The sequence below is a fragment of the Protopterus annectens genome, chromosome 3.part0 (genome assembly GCF_019279795.1).
Source record: "Protopterus annectens isolate FY-2018-M chromosome 3.part0, PAN1.0, whole genome shotgun sequence".
NCBI lineage: Eukaryota > Metazoa > Chordata > Ceratodontiformes > Protopteridae > Protopterus > Protopterus annectens.
In genome coordinates, this window is record NC_056731.1 from 1711801883 (window position 1) to 1711824425 (window position 22543).

Consider the following 22543-nt stretch of genomic DNA (forward strand, 5'->3'; position numbering starts at 1 on the left):
TGAAGCCACTGATTGTTGGGGAAGGGAGGGAATTAGATATGGGAGGGGAGAATTTTTTTACCCACTGCAACCTGTCAAGCTCAGTGTTGGATGGTATTCCAAAGGATAGATAATCACAATATGTGTCTCCATTGGTAGGGCCTGTGTTAGTATAACATACTTGATGTGGTCAATACTCTTTAGACAATGATATCAAAGCTTCACAACCACTGGTACCTTTTTAATGCATCTTTGACACAAGCTTCATGTTGTCACCCTTATCTGATTAACAGTGATGTCATAACACTTTTCTTCTAATTACATCACCAAATGGCAGCATGTATATGATAGACAACAGTGTACCTAATATTGAACCCTGAGTAACCAAACTGCTCATAGAGTAGGCACAAGATGTGTTAACACCCCAGACCACATCTAGGTGTGCCCAGAGAAGTACTAAAGTGTAAAACTACTGAATCTTCCTGTAAGAAAGTTATTTCTGTGATTCTTGCAATGATTTCTGATAAAAATGCCTGTTTTGTTGTAACAATCCTTCTAGTCATTTCTGGAAGAAAGTAGACAATACATTTTGAGCCAGTGGCCTGCACTTTAATAAACTGACCATCTCCCATGTGAATGTATACTGCATGCTATTGCATACTTTTCCATCTTTTGAAACTAATACACCATCTTAATGCATGAGACCTGTACTCAGAAACAGTGTAGATATTTTTGGAAACATGACTTGTTGCACACATTCAAGTAGTCTGTAAAGAAAAAATATGGAAATTAAACTTAGATAAGTTAGGTGCATCAATCTCATTTGCAAAACACTAAGTAATGTCACCTCCTTGGCAATACTACCATTCTTAGAACAGTGCTTTACTGTTACAATATGTTATATAAAACACACACACACACACACACACACACACACACACACACACACACACACACACACACACACACACACAGTACATCACTATAATGAGCAGAAAACAGATAAATCAAAAATCATACATTGTAAGTCCTATCAGGTGCTCCTACAGAGGGCGCTCCAACTGCTATGTCCATTATTCCATCTCTATTAAAGTCAAGCACAGCCACGGATGATCCAAAACGGCCTGAGGGCTGAAATATAAAACTGAGATTAAATTCTGAAAAGCAAGTAAAAAAAAAATCTGCTTCTACTTACTCATCTTTCTTCCTAATGACTATATACAGATATTTTGTTATTAAACTCTTACATGTCCTAGCTGATCTTAAACTCAGCCAGACAGCAATAGCCTGGTTTCAAGACTATCTGGATGGCCGTCAACAAGCAGTAATATGGCAACAAAACCTCTCTCCACTTCTGCCCATTACTCTAGGAGTCCTGCAAGGTTCTATCCTTGGCCCACTCCTCTTTACAATATTCACATACAGCCACAAGAGACACCACACTCATACAGTACACAGACGATTCAGCTCTAATTGTACAGCTCCTACTCTCCAACAACTAGAACAAATAACTCAACAGTCATTTACAGCTATAGAATCTTGGCTAACTAATACTCAACTAATACTGACCCCCAAAAAACTAAACTCATCCTTTTTCACCCTACTAGAGCACCTGACACCATCCCTCCCTTCAAAATTACCTCAGCCAATAGCACCATCATAACTCTAGTTTCTAATACTAAGTTATTAGGAGTTACAATTGACCACAACATGTTATTTGACATTTAAATAGCCCAAGCCATAAAAACAAGTACACAAAAAACTAGGTTGCCTCTACAGGAACAAACATTATCTCACAGCCGAAACCAGAGTCACTATTGCCAGAACCCACCTTATTTCAACATTACTTTACGCATCCCCTATCCTTACAACCTAAAAAAATCAGATATAACTAAGCTAGAAACTTGTTATAATAAAATGGCAAAGTTTGCTACAGGCGCCAACTATAGATCCCACCATTGCCACTCTCTCAGGAAACTCTTATGGCTTGAATTCCCCTTTCAGCTAAAATACAACCAGCTCAAAATGGCTCACCAAATAATAAACCAACCTGAAAAAACACCAGCCCTAAATAACGTACTATCTCACTACTCTAATAAATGGACTCATCGCTCTAGCAATAAGGCACTATTAAAAAATAAGAAAAAGCAAAGACTACACTGGAGAATCCCTCTACTCTTGTAGTGTCGCCAAAGCCTGGAACACCCTACCACCAGACATTAAATCCAACACTAACTCAGTCCAATTTAAAAAAACTACTAAAAGCCCACCTATCTGCGACATGGATTTGCCCATGTACTGAACCTGGCTAAATATCTGACTTAGACTAAACCAAGTCACCTAACTGGCTAGCCTAATTACTGACTTGGACTAAACCAAGCTACCTAAATGACTTAATCATTAGCTGATTTACTCCAAGCTTACTAGATAGTATCCTAACTAAACAATAACTCTACTAGTCTCTTCTACATTCTCACTATACAGTTTCCTTAGCATACCTTAATTTGAAACTTGTATATATTGTCAATTCTTGTAAATACTGCATATAGAGCTATCTGTTCAAATTGTTATGCTTGTATGATTTTTGTACCGTCCAATTGCAATCTTGAATTACTAATCTTAACTAATTAATTTTTAATTTTGTATAAATTCTGTAAACTGTATTTTTTTTTTAGAAATACTACAGCTGTAGCATTGTTGCCTCACAGCAAGAGGTTCTCCTGTTCGATTCTCGGCTGAATGTCCTTCCCGTGGTCGAGTGGCCTCCGAAAGACATGCATGAATGGGCGTGCCTTCGCTGAAGGTTGGGCGTCGGGCTGGCACCTCGGCACCATAAAAAAATCTACTGCCAATCATTAGTGGACCCGAGTTCTGCTGTGGCGACCCCTAACCAGGAAAAGCCGAAAAGACAAACAACAACTATGTATTCTCTGTATGTCTTGGAGCTTTTCTCCCTGGGCCTCCAAGGAAAATGGACTTGTTGTCCAGTTGGACTTTCCCAGTAAACAAATGTCAAATAACATCAATAAAATAAATAAATAAAGAATGCACTCGATAGCAAGGCTTCATCATACCTCTCTGAATACTCCTGAATATTTTGATACCATTTGCATTCTTACATTACAGAAAAAAAATAAAACTAAGAAATGTTAATGCCCAATAATCCAAGATAATGAGTGGTTTATGGTCAAAGTTAGTACTTATGACATGAAGTTGATTCACTTGGCCTGATACCTAAAACCAAATCAGATTAAGAAGTGTGAATTCCAACATATTATGCACCCGTTTTGCTTTTTTCTTTTATTTTGGAAGTATTATACAATTACTTCACTAAGGTGAAAAGGCTTAAAAAACATTAAGAAATCATTTTAGTTGTGTAGCTTTTCACTGTACATTAAATAATTCCCAGCATTGCATAGAAAACTAATGAAATCTCACTATGACTCAGAGAGAGATGGTATGCAGAAAGAGGTGCAAACATAGTATATACTTATACCAAATTAGATCTATAGGTGCCCAAGGTAGTGAATTCATATGATAACTGGATTTCTAACAATATTGGCATCAGCATCAACTGCCCTTTTCCCCATATCTGGGTGTCACATCAACAGTAACCATCATTTAGAACCAATGTTCATACTAACAGTTGGCTAGCCCTCTAACACTATAGTTATGTGAATATAAATGGACATTTTATGTGATCAAGCCATGTGACCACAGGACACATATCACAAGATCATGCAAAAATGTATAAAATGATCGGTAAAAACTACATGGCAATTTCATACCTGCAGAATTGCATGCAGTCATAAAGTAAAGACCTGAACTTTGGTTTCTCTTGAAAAGGCCTGCATTGTGCCCTAAAATTGTAACAGACCAAAATGACATTTTAATTATGAGTAAATTAAACATAGAGATATTCCTGTTTCTGTAAGTCTCAAGCCAGCCCTAGAATGGCTCTGTATAATGAGTTACTAAGGCAGTCATTCCTGAGCTACAACCACATGCTTTATACAAAAATATCAGAACTGGAAACCTCTTTTGGAGGATCTCTTCCATAATTTAAGCAGTCAACTCATGAGCTGTAGTGCATTGAGTTACTGCTTATCAAAACTCTCAGAATTTTTGAGTGGATATGATCAAGCTGGCTTGAATGCAATAGACTTTAGTTGCTCTGTACTACTAGAAAGTATTTGACTTGATTTTACTAAGACATTTGATCCAGTCAGTGCTAGAAGAGAAAGAAAATATGTATTTTGTCTTGGTATCAAATTATATTAGTCAAAAATAAATAATTAAAAGATCCTGCCAGAATATAGGGTCTATACTACATGATCCAATGCTAAGGTGATCGAACACCTTAACATCGACCACGAAATATCTAACTACAAAACAGAGAACACCAATGGGAAACGTTACCGTCGGCCATAAAAAAAAATATTTTGCAGCCAAAGTAAGTGGGGGGCTTTCCCCCCACATCCCCCTGATGTGGGAGGGCTATACCCCCCCACACCCCCCAAACTAAATATACCAACTCTGAGATCACTCCACAGTGGAGAAAATGGCAAAATCCAGCAATCGGCCAAGGGAAATCTTTCCCTGTGTTAAATTGGCCTTTTGCTATTTTTTGGTTTCGATATTACGTGGTCGATGTTAAGGTGTTCGATCACCTTAGCATTCTATCATGTAATATAGATCCCAGAATATATATGAACAGACCACTTGAAGCATGTTAATTTTCAAAACTACTGCACAAGTGACCATAACTACAAAGAAAGGTTTCTAGATGATTTTGCCATCAATACAAGAATTATCCTTAGAAACAGAAAATATGGATAAACATGCAGATCATGCAGAAGAGAATAACATCAGTCTGAACTTCTACAAACTATGATTCAACAATAATACGCTTACAGACAATGTAGAAACAAGTTTAAATTACATTGTAGAAAGACTGGATGAGCAAGAAAATTATAATGCATTTTTTCTCAAAGAAAATAACTGTCTTTTAGATAAGATGATTGACCTATAAAACTGACACAAAATAAATGGTGGGAAAATATTTGCTGTGTCTGAGAAAATATACGGAGAAAATATAATTCAAAAGTGTTAAACCTTCAGGAGGGGTTGTCATATGATATAGAGAGAAAGAGGGAGAGAGAGAGAGAGAGAGAGATCATACATCTCTCACAAAAGCTCCAGCTAAAGAAGGGTCCATCCCCGGTCTGTAATTGTCAAATTCACCTCACATCTCAATGAAAATCTTGTTATTAGAACTGCTTGGGCTAATCCCCCTCTGAAAATTGTAGCTCTAGTGTAAGATTTCAAAATGACTATTCAGAGAATAGACTCTTTAAAAAAATGCTATTTCCTCTCCTAAATTAAAAATCAGTAATCTTCTGGAAGAAATGGACTAGAACCATACAAGCTTAAAGAGACAAGCAGAGAGACTTGGATAGAAGATAAGATTATTTGAACAAACAAAAAAACTCTAAAAAAATTAAACATTATTGCATTGGCTAGTCGTGTTTACCTTAACAAAGTTAACTTTTTTCTCTGTCTAGTAGTATAGATATAGAAGCTTCACATAGGACTGTATCTTTCTGGACTTCAGTTTGGCATTGTTATTATTAATTTTTTGTGAAGATTTAAAATACATGTCTTGAGGAAAAAAATTGCTCCTTTAATTAATCAGCTTAAATACAATACAGCTTTTCAAATCATGTCTTTCATTATTTAGGCAAGGCTTGTATAAATCACATATTTTTGGTTAACTTTGGTTACGTCTTCTTCCTTGTTTTAACATATTTTATTGGCATACATAAAGTTTAGTCTACAGGTATATGTCAATTAATATGTAAAACACATTCTTCCTTATTTTAACATATTTTATTGGCATACATCAAGTTTAGGCTACAAGTATATGACAATTAATGTGTAAAACATATTTACTTGGCATCTTTAGCATATTTTGCCATGCAGAAATGTGCTGCTTCACAGTCATTTACATTTTTATTTTCAAAAAATACCGTATGTCTGTCATCATTATATTGTTTTAAGGTGCATGTATAACATTTTTTCTCTTTGTTTGGAAATTATAGCAATTGTTATATCCTTTCTTGACTTGGCTAGCTGTGTCATGAGCCACAACCTTCCCCTCCACAGCAGTCAGGTATGTCTGTATCCCCTTGCTTGCACAATGAATGATAATAGCAGTGTCAGGCTAAGTCACGTCTGAGGTCTGAGATGACAAACAGTTTTATTAAGGAGGTAGATGTCACCTCAGAATGATCCTGGTGCAGCTGTTATTTTGGAATTATATACAGTAGAGAGTCTATCCAAGCAGTGATTATCCGAAACATCAATTAGCCAAACACAGCCTTCCAAAGTTTTTGGGTAGAAAATATCATAAAGTCTGAATATGTAAATGTTATACATATTCACTTGTGCATGTTTTTTGAGGTTGTAGCCCACTCATATGTGAAAAATATTCTTTATTGTCCACTGGAATCACTGAATGGTTGAAAAGTGTATTCCTTGCATGCAGAAAAAACAAGATTTTAGAAGTTTTTTATCCAATTCAGTTATATATTGGCTTATCCAAAGAGTTGAATTATCTGAATTACCTACCCTAGGTCCCAATCAGTTTGTATAATCAACCCGCTACTGTATTATCTGATCAGGAACAGAACAGGAACTTCCCCTGAATTAATTTTAAGGCTGGCTAGTGTGGAATTATTAACAGACTTCAGGTGTCAAGCAAGTGGTGCTGTTTCAAGAATACAAAATATTTTACTTCTTCAGCTGGATTTGGTGGTGGCACAACTAGACAGAAGGTGCTAAATTAATCTCTGGAGTGCTCAAAGAACAGGAAGGAGGAGAGAACAAACAAGTGAGTGGTATTCTTTCAAGCAAATGCTTTAAACAACTACTCAGAGAACCATATGTTATATTTCAGGAGGAACACAGCATGTAATTCAGGCTATAAAGGAAGGTATGTAATTAATTTGGTGTAACCACCACTTCTCCCTATGTTTATACAGTCTGGCCAACATAATTCTCAACCTGCCAACATTGCAAATAGGTGTAATGTATCTTGAAATAGAGGTACATCAGGCCAAAAAAAAAAAAAAATCAGGATACCTAATTAGCCTACGCTTTGCATAAGGAATAGCATAAAGCTACTCGCATTTTCAATAGGATTCTGGGCTACTACTCAGAAACACAAGTTTTAAAAAATTCACTTAGAAGATAACCCCAAAATACGTGTATGTTACCATGTCTTTATTACAAGGTGACAATATTAGAGACAAATCCAGACAGCCTGTGCAAGTTTTAAAATACTTTCTCTGAGGTGACTGGCAAAAAAAATCAAGGCCTATATAGGGAACATATCATAAACTGTTGAGAGTTCAGATCGATATCACTATCGCAAGGCAGGATGAGGTAGTCTGTCATTTAGTAGTACCATCCTGATCCCTCTTTATATCCTTAGTGCTGTGGCAGTAACAAAGAGATAAATTAAGGGAATGACAGTTGCAAGCTGGCTTACTTGCTGTATTAGCATGTAACATACAACAACCTGAAAATATTCAAGATTCTGAAACATTCCTAGTTATATGGTCACTTTTTATTTGCAAGAGAGTTGATTGACTCAATTAATAGCTTAAAAGACGTAACAATACTTAAGGAATGAAGATGCTCCCAGGTGGAAAAGGGAAATTTCATCACAAAAAATGGGAAAGGTAACACGAGTCAGAGTAATGGGGATAATCAATGACTGAGATAATCAGTAAGACAGGAAAACTTAAAAGGGTAAAAACTGGTAGTATTTTGAACTAAATCAAGAAGTGGCAACATGGGCCTAATATCAATGTACCAGCATGTATAGACTCACACTTGATGGAGTGCTAAGGTATTATGTTTGAACTGTTGGGTAAAAATGTTCTCATCTGAGGTAAAATTTTTATGTAATTTATAAATGTTAGTACTTCAAGTATGTGGAAGGAAAGCAGCATGTTTCTTAAAGAAACAGATAAAAACAGGATTCCTGTTAATCTGAAAGCTCGAAAAACTGTAATACGATGGAGTTCCAATAAAAGGCATAGTATCACCTCTGTGTTCCAGTGTCATGGTAAGTATAGCAGTACTGAAGCCCAAGCCTGGATGCTGTATCTAATAATGTTTATGCAGCTTATCCAATATTGATAAATGCACAAAAAATGGTGATAAGACCAACTCTTGTCTTTGTGGAATCAGCAAAATTAAAATGAATGTGGAAACTATATTGGTTCAGAGGCAAAAATAAACATTTTGCTAGAAAATATGTAATACAGCAAAAATAAATATAACAAAAGGCAGCAAACTCACCTTAATCACTTCTAACATTTTGCATAAATACCTTCAGAGGATGTGACATCAAGATAAAAAGAACAAATATATACAATAAAAATATTATGTTTGACAATACATGGACGTTCCTCAGTTCAACATGTTTTTTTCTGTAAATTTTACATCCATGTGTAATAAAACTGAAGCAAGTGAAGAATTATAATTGTTATCATGTTTAAGAGCAAAATGTTGCCCTGCCACTAAGAATTTTCTGTTCTATCATTTCTGATGTCTCATAAATGTACTTTAATTTATCATAAAATCTTCTTTTAGTCTTTCCAGTATGAAAAAAAATATGAATTTTAAAACATAAACTATCTGCTCTGATTCACAACTATAAGAACCACACATATCATATTTTACTGTTGATACTTGGAAAATATGGAACAAAAGTGAAACAATAGAGACAGGCATCACAAGAAGTGTGACTAAATTTTCAAGTACAACAGTAAAGAAATGCATGCTGAATGCTTATTGTGCTAGAAAATCACCCGATGATTACATGAGAAAAACACTGAGTAAAAAGGGACTGGGATCATAGGGAGTTACTAGGCTATTGGCCCTGAGGCCCTTATAAGCCTAGCCAAGTGTTTAGCCCATGTTTAGACAAGTCAGCACCCAACGCCCTAGTCCAGCAGGGACACAGGTGGAATCCCAGGGGTATTTTTTCTGTTTCCCATCCAGGTTGTGCTTAAAAAGGGATAATGAGGTACTCTGCTTGACATGGAGAGGGAGTCTATTCCACAGATGGGGAGTCTCTGGGAGACAAATTTCTGCCACCAACAAGTTCTATTTATATCACAGACCAGGTTGAGGTTGCGGTTGTGGGTTATTCAAGTGGAGCTTGACTTCCGGATATGCAGCAGTCCCATCAACGCGGGGTCTGAGATTGCTTTGTATGCCAGACAGAGGTCACCTCTGAGGAATCTGTGTGAAACTGAATAGAGGGACAGGGCTTTCATCCTATCAGTGTAGGGTACACGTTTGAGGCCCTGTATTCTCCTGATGAGGAACCTGTGTGGTCTTTCTAGCTGCTGCATGCGCATTGCGAGGTACATGCTGAAGGGGGCGTTGTACTCAATAACTGGTCTTATAAGAGAAGAATACAGGGATGTTATGACCTCTTTGACCCTGGATGAGATACCCTTACTTATGAGGGGGGCCATGTAGAAAAGCTTTCCGTACAATGGAATCAACATGGTGGTCAAAAGTCAGGTTGCTATCAACTTAGGTACCCAAATCCCTCACTACTGATTGTGTACTTAGGACTGTGTTATTAATGTTATAATATGTGGGGTCATCACCCTCCCCAAAGGGGATGATGATGCAGTTTTTAGCATTCAGCTTGAGGCCATATTTCTGGCACCAGTCATTTGTTTGGGTGAGACCCTCTTGGAAGACGCCCATATCACTTGGGGAATTGATGACTGCACCCACCTTGCAGCCCACTGGTTTTGGCCTGCACCTCAGAAAAGTATACCCTGAATAACAGAGGCCCCAGCACCGATCCCTTATTACAGGTCTACTGCTTGAGGTGGCTTCCCCTATTTTGATTAGGTGGGTTCTATCAATAAGCCAATTTGCTACCCATCTGGTAACATATGGACTGATGACTAGCTGAGGGAGTTTATCTATTATGCCCAAGTGGGGAATAGTGTTCAAGGCTTTGGCCAGGTCAAGGTAGATGGTGTGCACCTTTTTCTCCTCGTCCATGGCTTTGGTGACTGTCTCAAAGAAGTCAACCAGATTTACAGACCTCCCCTTGACAAAGCAGTGTGGGGTCAAGTGTTTGGAGGTTGTCAATGTCCATGTTAATGAGGTCCATGATAATCCGTTTCATGGCCTTGCAGATCAGGCTAGTCAGACTGATGGGTCTATAATTTCCCAGATCGGTGGATACTCCACCTTTGTGTAAAAGGAAGACAGTGGCTGTCTTCCACTTGGCTAGGACAAAGCCAGTACTCAGGCTTTGGTTGAATAGGGTGCCTAACGGTGCTGCAAGTTCCTGTAGGATGCAGCCTGGGATGTTATCAGGTCCCATGAAGGCTGTATTTTTTACCTTTGAGAGGGCAGTAATGACTTGTTCCCTAGAGATAAGGGGGGGGGGGGCAGGTACTGGCGATGTCCTGATTTACTGATGGTAGGGGCAGAGGGGTGAAGGTTTTGGTGAATTTGTCAGTCAGTAGATTGGCTATATCTACAGCATTTGTGTATGTGGTGTCCTTGACCACTAGTTCTGACCAGATCTGGGTGCTTCCTTAGAGATTGCGGATATATGTGAAGACAGCTTTATGATTGTCTCTAGTAGATGTGGCCAATTTGGACTCAAAGTTGGCTTTAGAGGATTTCACTAGGGCTCTTATTTACTTGTTCAGGCTAAGGAGAGATTGCTTCCAATTGGGCACCTCTCCTTCTGGGTCCTGGACAGCAATTTCTTCCTTTTGTTATATCATTTATTTATTGCAGATGTCCACCAGACAGGTGTACTGTTCCTTGAGGAGGATTTTATCCTGTCAGGTATTCCTGATTCCATGCATCTATATAAATGCTTGTATAGTACTTTAGTGTAGATTTGGACATTGGTGCCGGTTCCTACAGAAAGGGAGGGGGCTATGAAGCTGTTTATACCATCCCTCAGGAGGTTGTGATCAGCTTGGAGAAGGTTTTTGTTTGACCCTAGCTAGAGGGGGGGTCAGGGGAGATGGTGACTTCGAAAGTGACCACCTTATGGTTGGATCTTACCAGGGAAAATGATACTATAGGGGAGCTGCAGTGGTTACTCATGTTGGGTAATACCAAGTCCAAGATATTATCACCTTTTGTGGGTGTATCGACTAGCTGTTCCAAGGCATTTGCATTGATAAAGTCGAGGAACCTCTGTGCATTTGTGTTCCTGCATGAGTGTCTCTTGTGCGTCATACTGTTTGACCAGCCTGGAGGTGTGTGTGTGTGTGTGTGTGTGTGTGTGTGTGTGTGTGTGTGTGTGTGTGTGTGTGTGTGTGTGTGTGTGTGTGTGTGTGTGTGTGTATGTGTGTGTGTGTGTGTGTGTGTGTGTGTGTGTGTGTGTGTGTGTGTGTGTATATATATATATATATATATATATATATATATATATATATATATATATATATATATATATATATATATATATATATATATATATATATATATATATATATATATATATATATATATATATATATATATATATATATGTATATTGAAACTCCACCTCCTTTGGCTTTGCTGCATACACTTTGGGATCTGAATGTATGATAGGATGAATAACCAGGTAAGGCTGGGGTGCACTCTGCAGCTTTGAACCAAATTTCTGTGACTGCACAAATGTCAGCATCTTCCAGGGTTAAGAATGCTTGCAATAAGTGCAGTTTCATGTTTACACTCCTACAATTTAGCAGCATGACCTTTAATTTGCGTTTTGTTTAAATTTTTATGTTGGTAGTATTGCCCTCATGACTTTTCCTAAAAAAGGCACTATGGGGGAGGCAAGGGCCTTTGCCAGAAGCCTCAAGCCCAAGTGAGACAGATGCAGGCCATCTCTAGTAAAGCATGGTGGTCTGTTGATCATATTTTCCCAGGCTGTCAGGTACTAGATCCCTCTGGAATGGCACCAGAAACTAAGCCAATTGTTAAAGTCAATCATTTTCTGTTTGTATTGAGGCATCATTCTAGGTGATGGTAGAATGCTGCTTAAGGCTAGGGACATACCTATGTGGGACACATACTTAGTGAGCTCAATCATGTCTCTCTTCATATAGTACAGGGAGGTATGTCTCAAGTCATTCACGCCAACATGGATTATGACAGACTCATAACATTACCTGTTGTTGAGAGACTTTAGTGCATGCGTGATATGACAGATTCTGACACCTGACAAGCAACTAACCGTGACTTTCTCCTTATCCAGCCTGGTGAGAGGCACATTTGTGTGTCTCATAATGAAGTCTCCTATGACTAATACATTGGGTTTATGGTTAGGCCTTAGTGGTTGCGAGACACTGGAGTGCAGACTATGAGTGGTATATGGTGTGGAGGACTGTGGAGTTTGCATTTTGCCTCTGAGGTCCCCTTTCTTTGGGTTTGTTTATGTTGAGAGCCTCCGCATATGTGGGCGTGTGTTGTGTAGTTGTACGTGGTGTTTGAGGCATAGTGATTGTGTTGACAACCTTCTCAGTGCCAGATATACTGGCTTGTGAGGGACAGAGCATAGACTCTAGCTTCTTTATGTAATTGCATCTGTCACAAATTGTGTTCCTAGGTGGTGGTAGTAGATGGTTGTCTGTGTACATGAGGCAGTTGCTACACTGTCTCAGGATGCCCATATCAACCAGATAAGGAAATAATCTGCATGAAATAAGCAAGGCGGTATGATTTAGGGGCACAAAAGAAAGGCTTCAAGAGGAAATATCCTGTGCATGTTTGGATGGCAGTACATGCAGGCTTTCAAGGCATTGACTATACAACTAAACTATCCAGGGAATGTATAAATGGAAAAAGACTGCAGCAGTCAACATAAATGTATGCATATCTAAAATCACTGCATATTAATCAAATGAAAATAATAATAATTGGATATTACAACAATTAACATATAATGCATTTATATGCTTGTCTTTGTGTATGCACGTTTATTTATTTATTAATTTATTTAAAAAATTTGTTAGCTAGGTAAGTTGGCTGGTCACCTGACCCTTTGCAATAACCTAGGCTTCATGAAGAGCATAAAATAAATACATAAACAGTAACACAAACATACACAGTGTATTCCATAAAGCACACAAAATGTGCACTGAGAGTATAGACAGCGCACATTAAAAAGGCAGAGTTAACTGATTAAATTTTAGAGTAATATGGTAGACAGTACATACTACTGAACTGCACTTTACATGATAAAATTGATTAGTACACTAGGTACTTATACTGAAGTATGTTACAAGGTAATAGCACGTTATCTGGAATATAAGTAGTTCTAACTATTGTTTCTTAAACACCGGCATTCATTTTCAATAAATTACTATGCCATTAGCATAGTCTAGAAGCCTTCCACTGTATTCTGATAAATGGTAGTTGATGCCAGGTAGATGGCATAGTTTTAGAAATGCTCTCTTTCCACATTTCCAGATCAAAAGGACATCTATTTAATGCAAGCTGATCACAGTTGATAATTCTAAGGGAATAAATAGGGCCTTCTATCAGGGGCTTGACTATACTGAATTAACACTGCTGCAGTTTAAGAATTGTACAGACAAGAGTGTCTAGGAGGCATGCAGTTGTTGTAGTCACTGGTTGTCAGTAGGTCTTTCTGTAGTTTTAATTAGTAATTAATAAATTATTATGTGCGTACTGTAATAAAGATAGACCTGCAAAATTTTATTAACTGTGGTTTGCAGATGGTGTAAGTTCTTGCTGGAATAAAGGGCAACAAGGCAACCCATATTTTAGCTTTGGAAGAATACAGTTTCAGAAAGTTTATATCAAAGTTCTAGTTAGTCTAGGGTCTTTTGTACTGCTGTTTTAATAGGTGGATTAAATGGCAAGATGGGATCCAAGAAAAGCTCTAAATATTGTTGTTCAGCTACCTGTGGGATGATGATTGTTTAGGGGGTCTTTGAGACATAATGGTGATGTTTCCAGTAGTCTTTGGGTGGGTACCAAATAACATTATTGTTAACTTTTTGTGTTTATTATGAGCATATTTGCAGTTTCAAATAATGGATCTGTTTTTTTTTTGTAAGTTTGTAATGCAGTGGTCTGATGGTTACAGAAGTTTGTCATCCGTGTGCACATTAATGTTTAAAAGTTTTATTTAAAATCAGTAAAAAAAGTGAAAACAGTAGTGGCCTCTACACTTACCCCTGAGGTATACCAAAGCTGAGGATGCCAATATCAGAAACTGAGATGTCAGTCTTTTTTAATGATAAAGACTGAATTATGTCCCTAAAAGAGTACATCAAAGTAAATTAATATTGAGATACAGTGAAGTTAGCAATATAAAGGGATAAGTTAAAGTTCATAAGATGAAAGGAGGGAACAGAGTACATTTTGAGAAATGAGTGATATGAAAGTAAAACAAAGCAATTCTTACACATCATTGCATATATATAGTTGTATGTAGAATTATGTTTAGTGAATTCTGAATGCACAAACAATAAAGGGCAGAAATTGTTTTAAAATTGAAATAGATTTTTTAAGCTGTCTATGCATGGTGGAGCAAATTTTACATATGAATTTGTGTGGAAGCATTTCAAATTTGTGGCCACTAGAACTGACATTTTTAGCACCCCCCCCCCCCACACGTGTGTATAAATATATATATATATATATATATAAACAATAACAGTAAATGTAGTATCCGAAGCAGTAAAGTAACAGTGTCCAAAATCTTTCTAAGCAAGAAAATCAAATGACACTGGAGCAAACACAGCGTTAAAATCCACAAGTTTTTAATTAAAAAATAGAAGGTTAGCGCTTTCTATGCACTTCTTCAGACAAAAAAAACCACACCAGATATATGTAGTGCAATCAATTATTCAATGAAGCAATTTACGTTCCCTAAGCAAAGGCTTTAAGGGAACATATCCATTTAACCCAGGGCACTTATGTGCTTGCAAAAGCACTATCCATTTAGTCTCTGTTTTCTCTACAATATTTTTCAAATTACCCCCTCTGTCATTACCGTTAAAATGTTGTGAAACTAAGAATCTAAAAGAATGATCAACATTATCATGAATATGTTAAATAAGGCACTTGTGGGATCTCTATGTCTAATATAGCCCAAGTTTCAAGTAAACGCTGTCTCAAAGTTCTACTAGTTTTTCCCACATAGAAACTGGTACATTTATTACACGAAGCAAGGTAAGCAGATTTCTGGTGGAGCAATCTGCATAGAATGTGGGCCTAAATACAAAACTAGTAACAGGATGATGAAATTCTTGGGAAGTAGAAATAAAATGACACGCTGCACAATTCTTGCAAGTAAAAGTATTTTCCTTTTAGATAGATGTACAACACCTTTCTTCCTATTATAGCAAAGCTGCCTTCTTAAAGACATACCATTCTTGAAGCCAAAATGAGGTGAACTGCCTACTATACCTGCTATGGAATCATCCGAGGTAAGTATAGGCCAGGTTTTACGAATCACATCGCATATCTTATTTACATCACTAGTGACTGTGATAACAGGTCTGACAAAATTCAGCTCATTCTTCTTCTTTTTCCTACTGCAAGTGTCTTGTCTATCTGAAAACTATGATTTAGCTGAAGTGTATCTATTACACCTCACTACATCATTAGCAACCCCAAGATCTTTATGAGAATAACCATGCCATATTAAATCTTCTCTAAAGTCTCAAGTGCCTGCTGGAATCTATCTTCACTGGTATGTAACCTAGACATTCTATGCAGTTGATTCAGAGCAATATTTTTAAAAACATAACCAGGGTGCATGCTATTACGATGTAGAAGTGTATTCCTGCTACATGATTTACTATATATGGAAGCATGTAAACATCTTCTCTATCCTTATATAGATGTACATCAAGGAAATCTATATATTGATCATGTGAATTCATAGTGAACCTAAAAATTTAGTAATGGATTCAAGGTAGGTAATAAAAGGTTGCAACTCAGATATATTACCATCCCATAAAAGAAAAACATCATCCACAAATCTCCTAAAAAATCTAAGGTGTTTCAAAAAAGGATGTGGATTTAGGACATTATCAAATTCTGATTGTGCCATAACAAAATTGGCGTAGCTATTGGCACATGAAGTGCCCATAGCCACGCCAGCCTTTTGCAAGTAAATATGTTATTTAAACATGAAAACATTGTTCTCTAAAATAAGATCTAAAAGTGTACAAATCACAAAGATCAAGTCTTTAGAAAAGTCATTATACGTGTGTAAAAATAATCTAATCACTTCTACCCCTTCCATATTGGGCATAACCGTAAACAAAGTATCAACATCAAGTGTAACAAACAATAAATTGGATGTGTCGTGAGTAGAACTAAAGTCAAACAATTCTTCTAAAAAATGTTGAGAATCTCTCAAAATAGTGTGAACATTATTAACAATTTGCCTTAATTTTTGTTCTACAAAAATAGACAAAGGCTTAGTAAGCCAACCAGTGCCAGATACAATAGGTCTTATGGGGGGGGGGGGGGTGTCTGAAAGACACTTATGAATCTTAGGCAGCCCATGAATTCCAGGTGTGACAGGATGTTCTACAGAAAAATATTCATATAATTCAATGTCAGTTAGTCGATCAATTAGCAAATCATAAACCCCATTTCATACATGTTGTACCAACCTAGTCAAAGAGCCAGCATGTAACTCAACATACACATTGCAGTCAGACAACATTTCATACATTTTTGTTTCATATACAGCATTATCAAAAATCACTATCCCACCCCTCCCCCCCTTGTTAGCAGGACATATTTTAATGTCATTATTTTCTTTAATGAGGTCAAAGCTTCGACTTCTGCTCATGTTAAATTAACAAATGTTCCTTTATTCAGTGTCATCTCTGGCCCCAGTAGATCTTTTTCACATTGATTAATAAACAGCTCAATTTATTTTTATTTTATTTATTTGCAATTTGATTACCGGGGAAGTCTACTGGGCCGAACTGACCCATTTGCAGTGGAGGCCCGGGGAGAAAAGTTCCAAGATGCATTATACAATTTAGATACAAATGATAGTTAATATTAAAGATCTTATCTAGAATAGGTACTCATAAATGCATTCAATATCATGCATAGTTAACAAATTCATTAAACTTGAAGGTAGGGATCACACAGTTTCATTTGAGGAAAACAGATATGGGTAAGGTGTGGAAACAGTTTACATACAAACCTTTTAAGAAAATGTAAATACACTTCACATACACACATTAACAGTGGAATGCTATTTACAATATTTACAAGGTTGGGCTGTGTGAGGGTAGCTGTAGGAGGTGAGAGCTTAGAGAGAAGCTATAGAAATTGTTGAGAGCTTAGATAGGCTCATAGGAAGATAACTATGAGAGTTGTAGAGCTTGGGAACCAGAGCGAGAACCCCCTTGGATTAGGTTGGGTGAAGGCAGGTACATTTCCATTTAGTAGACAGGTGTTTGAATAGTTGGGTTTTGAAGTTTTCTGAGTTTGGTATGGTTCTAAGTGTGGAGGGAAGGGAAATTCATTTTTTTCTAGTGAGAAAGATAGGAGAAGTTAGCCAGCAGGACAATTAGGTTTATGGATAGTAATTAAGTTTTGCTTTTCAGATCTGAGAGCTCTGTTTGGTGTATAAGGGGGAAGGATGTTAGTTAGAGTGGGACATTTTGTTGGGTGAAATATGAGTCTATGTGCAGTAGTGAGTTGAAGATAGTCTAGGTAGTTTGGGAGTTCAAGCCAATTCAGGGATTGTAGGGTTAGGCAGTATTGGGTGGCATTTTTAGATTTGGAGGTAAATTTAGAGATTTTGTTGTAGCAGTTTTCTAGTTTGGAGGTGATAGAGGAGGACAGGTTGGTTAGGAGAGGGGCTCCGTATAATAAGGAAGGAAGAAGATAAGTCAAGGCCAGAGTTTGCCTGGTAGAGTTGGAGAGAAAGTGATTATTCCTATACAGCATACCAAGCTTTTGGTGGGTTTTCTTAATATTTTGTTGAATATGAATATCAAACTTGAGGTGTTCATCTACAGTAATGCCAAGTAGTTTGGCAGAGGGGACTACTTCTATAGGTGAGTTGGTTTGACTATAGACTGAAGTTGTTTTTATCATAGGATAGGGTCTTTGTAGGAGGGAATAGTAGAATCTTTGTTTTATGTGCATTGAGAGAGAGGTGGTTTTGGCACATCCAGTTTTCAGTTGTTGAGAAGACAGTTTGGGTTTTAGTCTGAAATTCAGAGAGGTTTGAGGCAGAGCAGACTAAGGTTGAATCGTCTGCGTATTGAATGATTTTAGCATCAGGAATAGCAGTGTGAAAGTTATTGATGAAGATGTTAAAAAGCATTGGCCCAAGGATGGATCCCTGTGGTATGCCAGTTGGGGTAGGTAGGAAGGAAGAGATGGAGTTCTTCCATTTGACTGCCCGTGATCTGTCTGATAGATAACTGGAGAATCAGGATAAAGCATTATGTGAGAGATTAAGGTTTGAGAGATGACAGATAAGGTGCTTGTGGGAAATAGTATCAATGGCTTTAGACAGATTGAGTAAAACAGTAGAAACTAAGTGGCCTGAATCTCGGGCTTGATTGACAGTTTCTAGGAAAGAGAGTAGAGTGGTTATTGTGCTATGGCCTGGACGGAAGCCATGCTGGGTAGGAGTGAGAAGATTGTTTTGGGTCAGGAAAGGCATAAGTTGGAGGTGGATGCATTTTTCTAGGATTTTGGAGATTGGTGAGAGCAAAGCAATGGGGCAAAAGTTTGAGATGCTGGTATTTTTGCCTCCTTTATGAAGAGGAAGAATATAAGATGAGCGCCAGAGTTTGGGGACGTATGATTCTTTTATGTATCAGTTGATAATGATGCTGATTGGGAGTGCAATGCCATCAGCAGCACATTTTAGGAAGGAAGAGGGAATATTGTCGGGATCGTTAGAGCAAGGTTTAAGTTTGGACAAAAGTTTTTTTTATAAAGTTAGTTGAGATGGGTTTGAGTTCGAACAGATGAGGTGAGTTGGAAGGGGGAGAGTGTAGAGCAGTTGGGTTATTATTGGGAAATGTCTTGGTGAGGGTAGTAATAGTGTCTATGAAAAATGAGTTAAATTCAGAGCCTAGTTCAATATCAGATTTACTTGGGTCAGGACAGGGATTATTCTTGGAGCCTGGATTGAGGAGTGAGTTTACTGAGTTCCTGAGTTTTTTTTTTTTTATTGTTATTGGACTGAAGTTTGATATAGAAGGATTTTTTGTCTTTGGTGATTAGTCGTTTTGCATGGTTGTGGAGCTGTTTATATTGGAGCAAGGTATTGTCCAGTTTATTGTTTTGGTAAAGCTTCCATAGTTTGTCTCTGTGGTGCATAATCTGTTTTGTCTCTTTGGATAGCCAAGGAGCAGTTTTAGTTTTTATCCTTTTGTTTCTTAGTGGGGCTAGTGAGTTTAAAATATCAAGGAAGACAGAGTTGAAGTATTCTATAGCCTTGTCAAGATGAAGGATGTTTAGAATTTGCCAGTTCATTTGTTTGAAAGTATTTGAGAAAGTAGTTGGGTTGAAGCTACTGAGGTTACGAGTTTGAATGTACTGATGCTGGTGTAGGGAGGAACTAGTTGAGCGATGCATGAAGGCTGGGAGGTGGTCGCTAAAGGTATCAAGAATTGTGTCAGAATTGGTTATTTTATTTGGATCTGAGACTAGAATCCAATCTATAGTGGATCCGAAAGGGTTTACTTTGTTAGGTCGAGTGATGGGGGGGATTATTTGAGAGAAGTTATAGAGGTTAATGGATAGGGAGGGAGAGGGGCAATTGATTTTATTCCAGTCAATATTCACATCACCAAGGATATAAGTTTCATAGTTAATTTCAGTAGAGGCCCATAGGAGAATATTTTCAAGTGTAGAGATATTGTTACCAGGTGAGATATATAGGGCAATGATGCAGATATCTTTATGTTTATTTCGTTTTAGAATTCCAGCAGTTAGTTCAGGGTTCTGGAATTGAGGAATTGGAATTTGGAGGGGAATTAAGGTAAGAAGGTTGAAGTAGACTAGGGCAGTACCTCCACCTTTTTTATTTAGTTGGTCATTTATGAGACAATGAAATCCTGGGGACGGAATCTCAGAGTTGGAGAAAAAGGGCTTGAGCCAGGTTTCAGAGATGGCTAAGATATCTGGTTGATTATGGCTTAACCAAGCTTGAAATTGGTGTACTTTGTTGTTTAGACTTTGTGCATTAATTGTAAAAATCTATAGGGTGTTGAGATAGGAGGAAGAGGGTAAGGATGAGTGTTGTTAATAAAGGATGTAGGACCAGTGTTAGGATGGATATCACCAGCTTGGACTAGGTTGTTGAAGGAGATGTCCTTTAGACATATTGGTCTGCCAGGCATGAATTTTGGTAGATTGTAGATTGGAGCAGGTGACAGTATCTTGACTTTAGAGGAGAAGAGTTTAGGGTGGAATAGGTGCAGAGGGTTGGGCTGAATGAGAGAAGAAGAGATAGAGTGGAAATTGGAGTAAGAGTGAGGGGGAAGGTGGGTTTGTATGATAGTTGTCTTTGTAGATGGTATTGGACAAGCATAGGTGGAATATGAGGTAGCATAGTATAAGGGAAGTAGGAACAGAAAGAGGAGGCTGGGGGACTGGAGGGTGTGATAACTTGAGGAGAGCATGTTGGAGCAAAGAGAGAGTAGTATGAGTGGTTAGGAAAATAAAGAAGGCTATGAAGAAGAAAGGGTTTAAAAAGTGATGGAGGTATTCTAGAGATTTAAGGAAAGAGGAGGGGACTATAATTATTGGGTGGAGTACAGATTACAGAGTTTAAGAAGGATGGCTATAGGTGGGAGGAGTAATGAGAGGGGAGCTGGTATTGGGTAATTAGGTTGAGAGGGTGGGGTAAGAGGAATAAAGCTAGGAGTACTGGGGCGGGTGGGAAATAGGGGCAGGGTAGGGGAGCGGAGTGAGCCCGTGGGGTGAACGGAGCGGGAAAGAACACTAGAGGTGAGTATGGCAGAAAAAGTATCAGCAAAGAGCAGTTTAAAGGCTGTAGTTGGAAGGTATGAGCTAAATATTTCCAGCCAGAAAAAGAAGGCTGCCTTTACAGAGGGTAGTTTAGCAGGGGGGAGAAGATATTTACAGTCTAAGGATATTAACTCATAACCAACTGTTTGTGAAAAAATAAAACTTGTTGGGATTATAAAGAATATCTAGGATTTATATAGGTAGATGCTGCCACCTAATGGTAGAAGTAGATAGCAAACAGCAGGGATAGTTGGACCAGTTTTAGGTTTAAATATATTCTAGGGTAGTGATAACAGGAGGGGAGAGGGCAAACGGTCTGTGGTAGGCTGCTAGAATGCACACATGGGAGGGCAGATTAAATCTATAGATAGTACATCAAGTCTACATTTAATTAGTGTTAAGCAACATACATTTACACAATCTTGTTGGGGGGGGTCTTCTCAGCAATATTTTTCTAAGTACAAGGCAAGCTGGCCAATTCAGGGTGTCTTCAGGTGATGGCCAGAGGTATTCCTTTTGTGTTTAAAGCAGGGAGGGAGCACCCAGGATGGATTAATTTACACAATCTTGTTGGGGGGGGTCTTCTCAGTAGTATTTTTCTAAGTACCAGGCAAGCTGGCCAATTCAGGGTGTCTTCAGGTGTTGGCCAGAGGTTTTCCTTTTGTGTTTAAAGCAGGGAGGGAGCACCCGGGATGGATTACGGGAGGCGAAAACAAGCAGCCTAAACCACAGGACCAGCACAGAGGAGCTGTGGATGCTCAGGACAGGATTTAAAAAACCTCAACAGATGCAGCTGTAGGTGGACAGAAGGCACCAGGCTTTTTATTTCGTATAACAGAAGTGTTATTAACCAGAAAAATAGTTCTAAGCATGACATTCCTTGCAAAAATTCTAAGCTGTAAAATAGTCTCAGTTATATTTGCTTTATTAGCAGGTATGAATGACAAACCACAATTTAATACACTAACCTTTTCATCAGTTAGCTGTAAACTGGAGAGATTGAATACTAATGTATTTTCTGTTGTTTCCACATGGCATTCTTCACCCCTTCTCTCTCGAACGATAATTTCCTCATCTTCTGATCGCTCCGAGAGTTGTAATCCTTTATCAGAGCTGGAAGTTTGGGAAAAGGAGCACTAGACCCAGTTAAAATAGTAACGGCATTAGGTCTTGCTCCTAGACGTTCATTATCACCACAAGACATCATATTCTCTTCACGATAATACTAGGCGTCCTCACATCCGGTATCAAAGCTGACGTACTTGCTTCTACCACAGGGGGAGAAACTGAAGCGACTGTGTGTTCAGAATGGATAGCAGCTCCTGTACCTTCATGAGTACTCATAGTGTCTCTAGTACAATCTGAAACAGTGGCTTGTGCAGCCCTTTGTTGAACAGAAACCCTTTAATTCTGATGGTGTGGCCAAACAAAAATATTACCAGCTTGAAAATCAGTGAAATCATGATTCAGTTTCTTAGTTTTTAAGGCTTTA

At 38.0% G+C, this 22543-nt stretch overlaps 1 protein-coding gene across 1 annotated transcript in view; it reads right to left on the reverse strand.

Annotated features, from left to right (window-relative positions):
- The window catches only part of GPLD1 (glycosylphosphatidylinositol specific phospholipase D1), an 871054-nt gene that overhangs the window by 321972 nt on the left and 526539 nt on the right, over window positions 1-22543 (reverse strand). Inside the window, exon 15 of the mRNA XM_044065746.1 lies at window positions 1000-1110. Coding sequence (XP_043921681.1) covers window positions 1000-1110 — 111 coding nt within the window. The remainder of the gene's footprint in view (window positions 1-999; window positions 1111-22543) is intronic.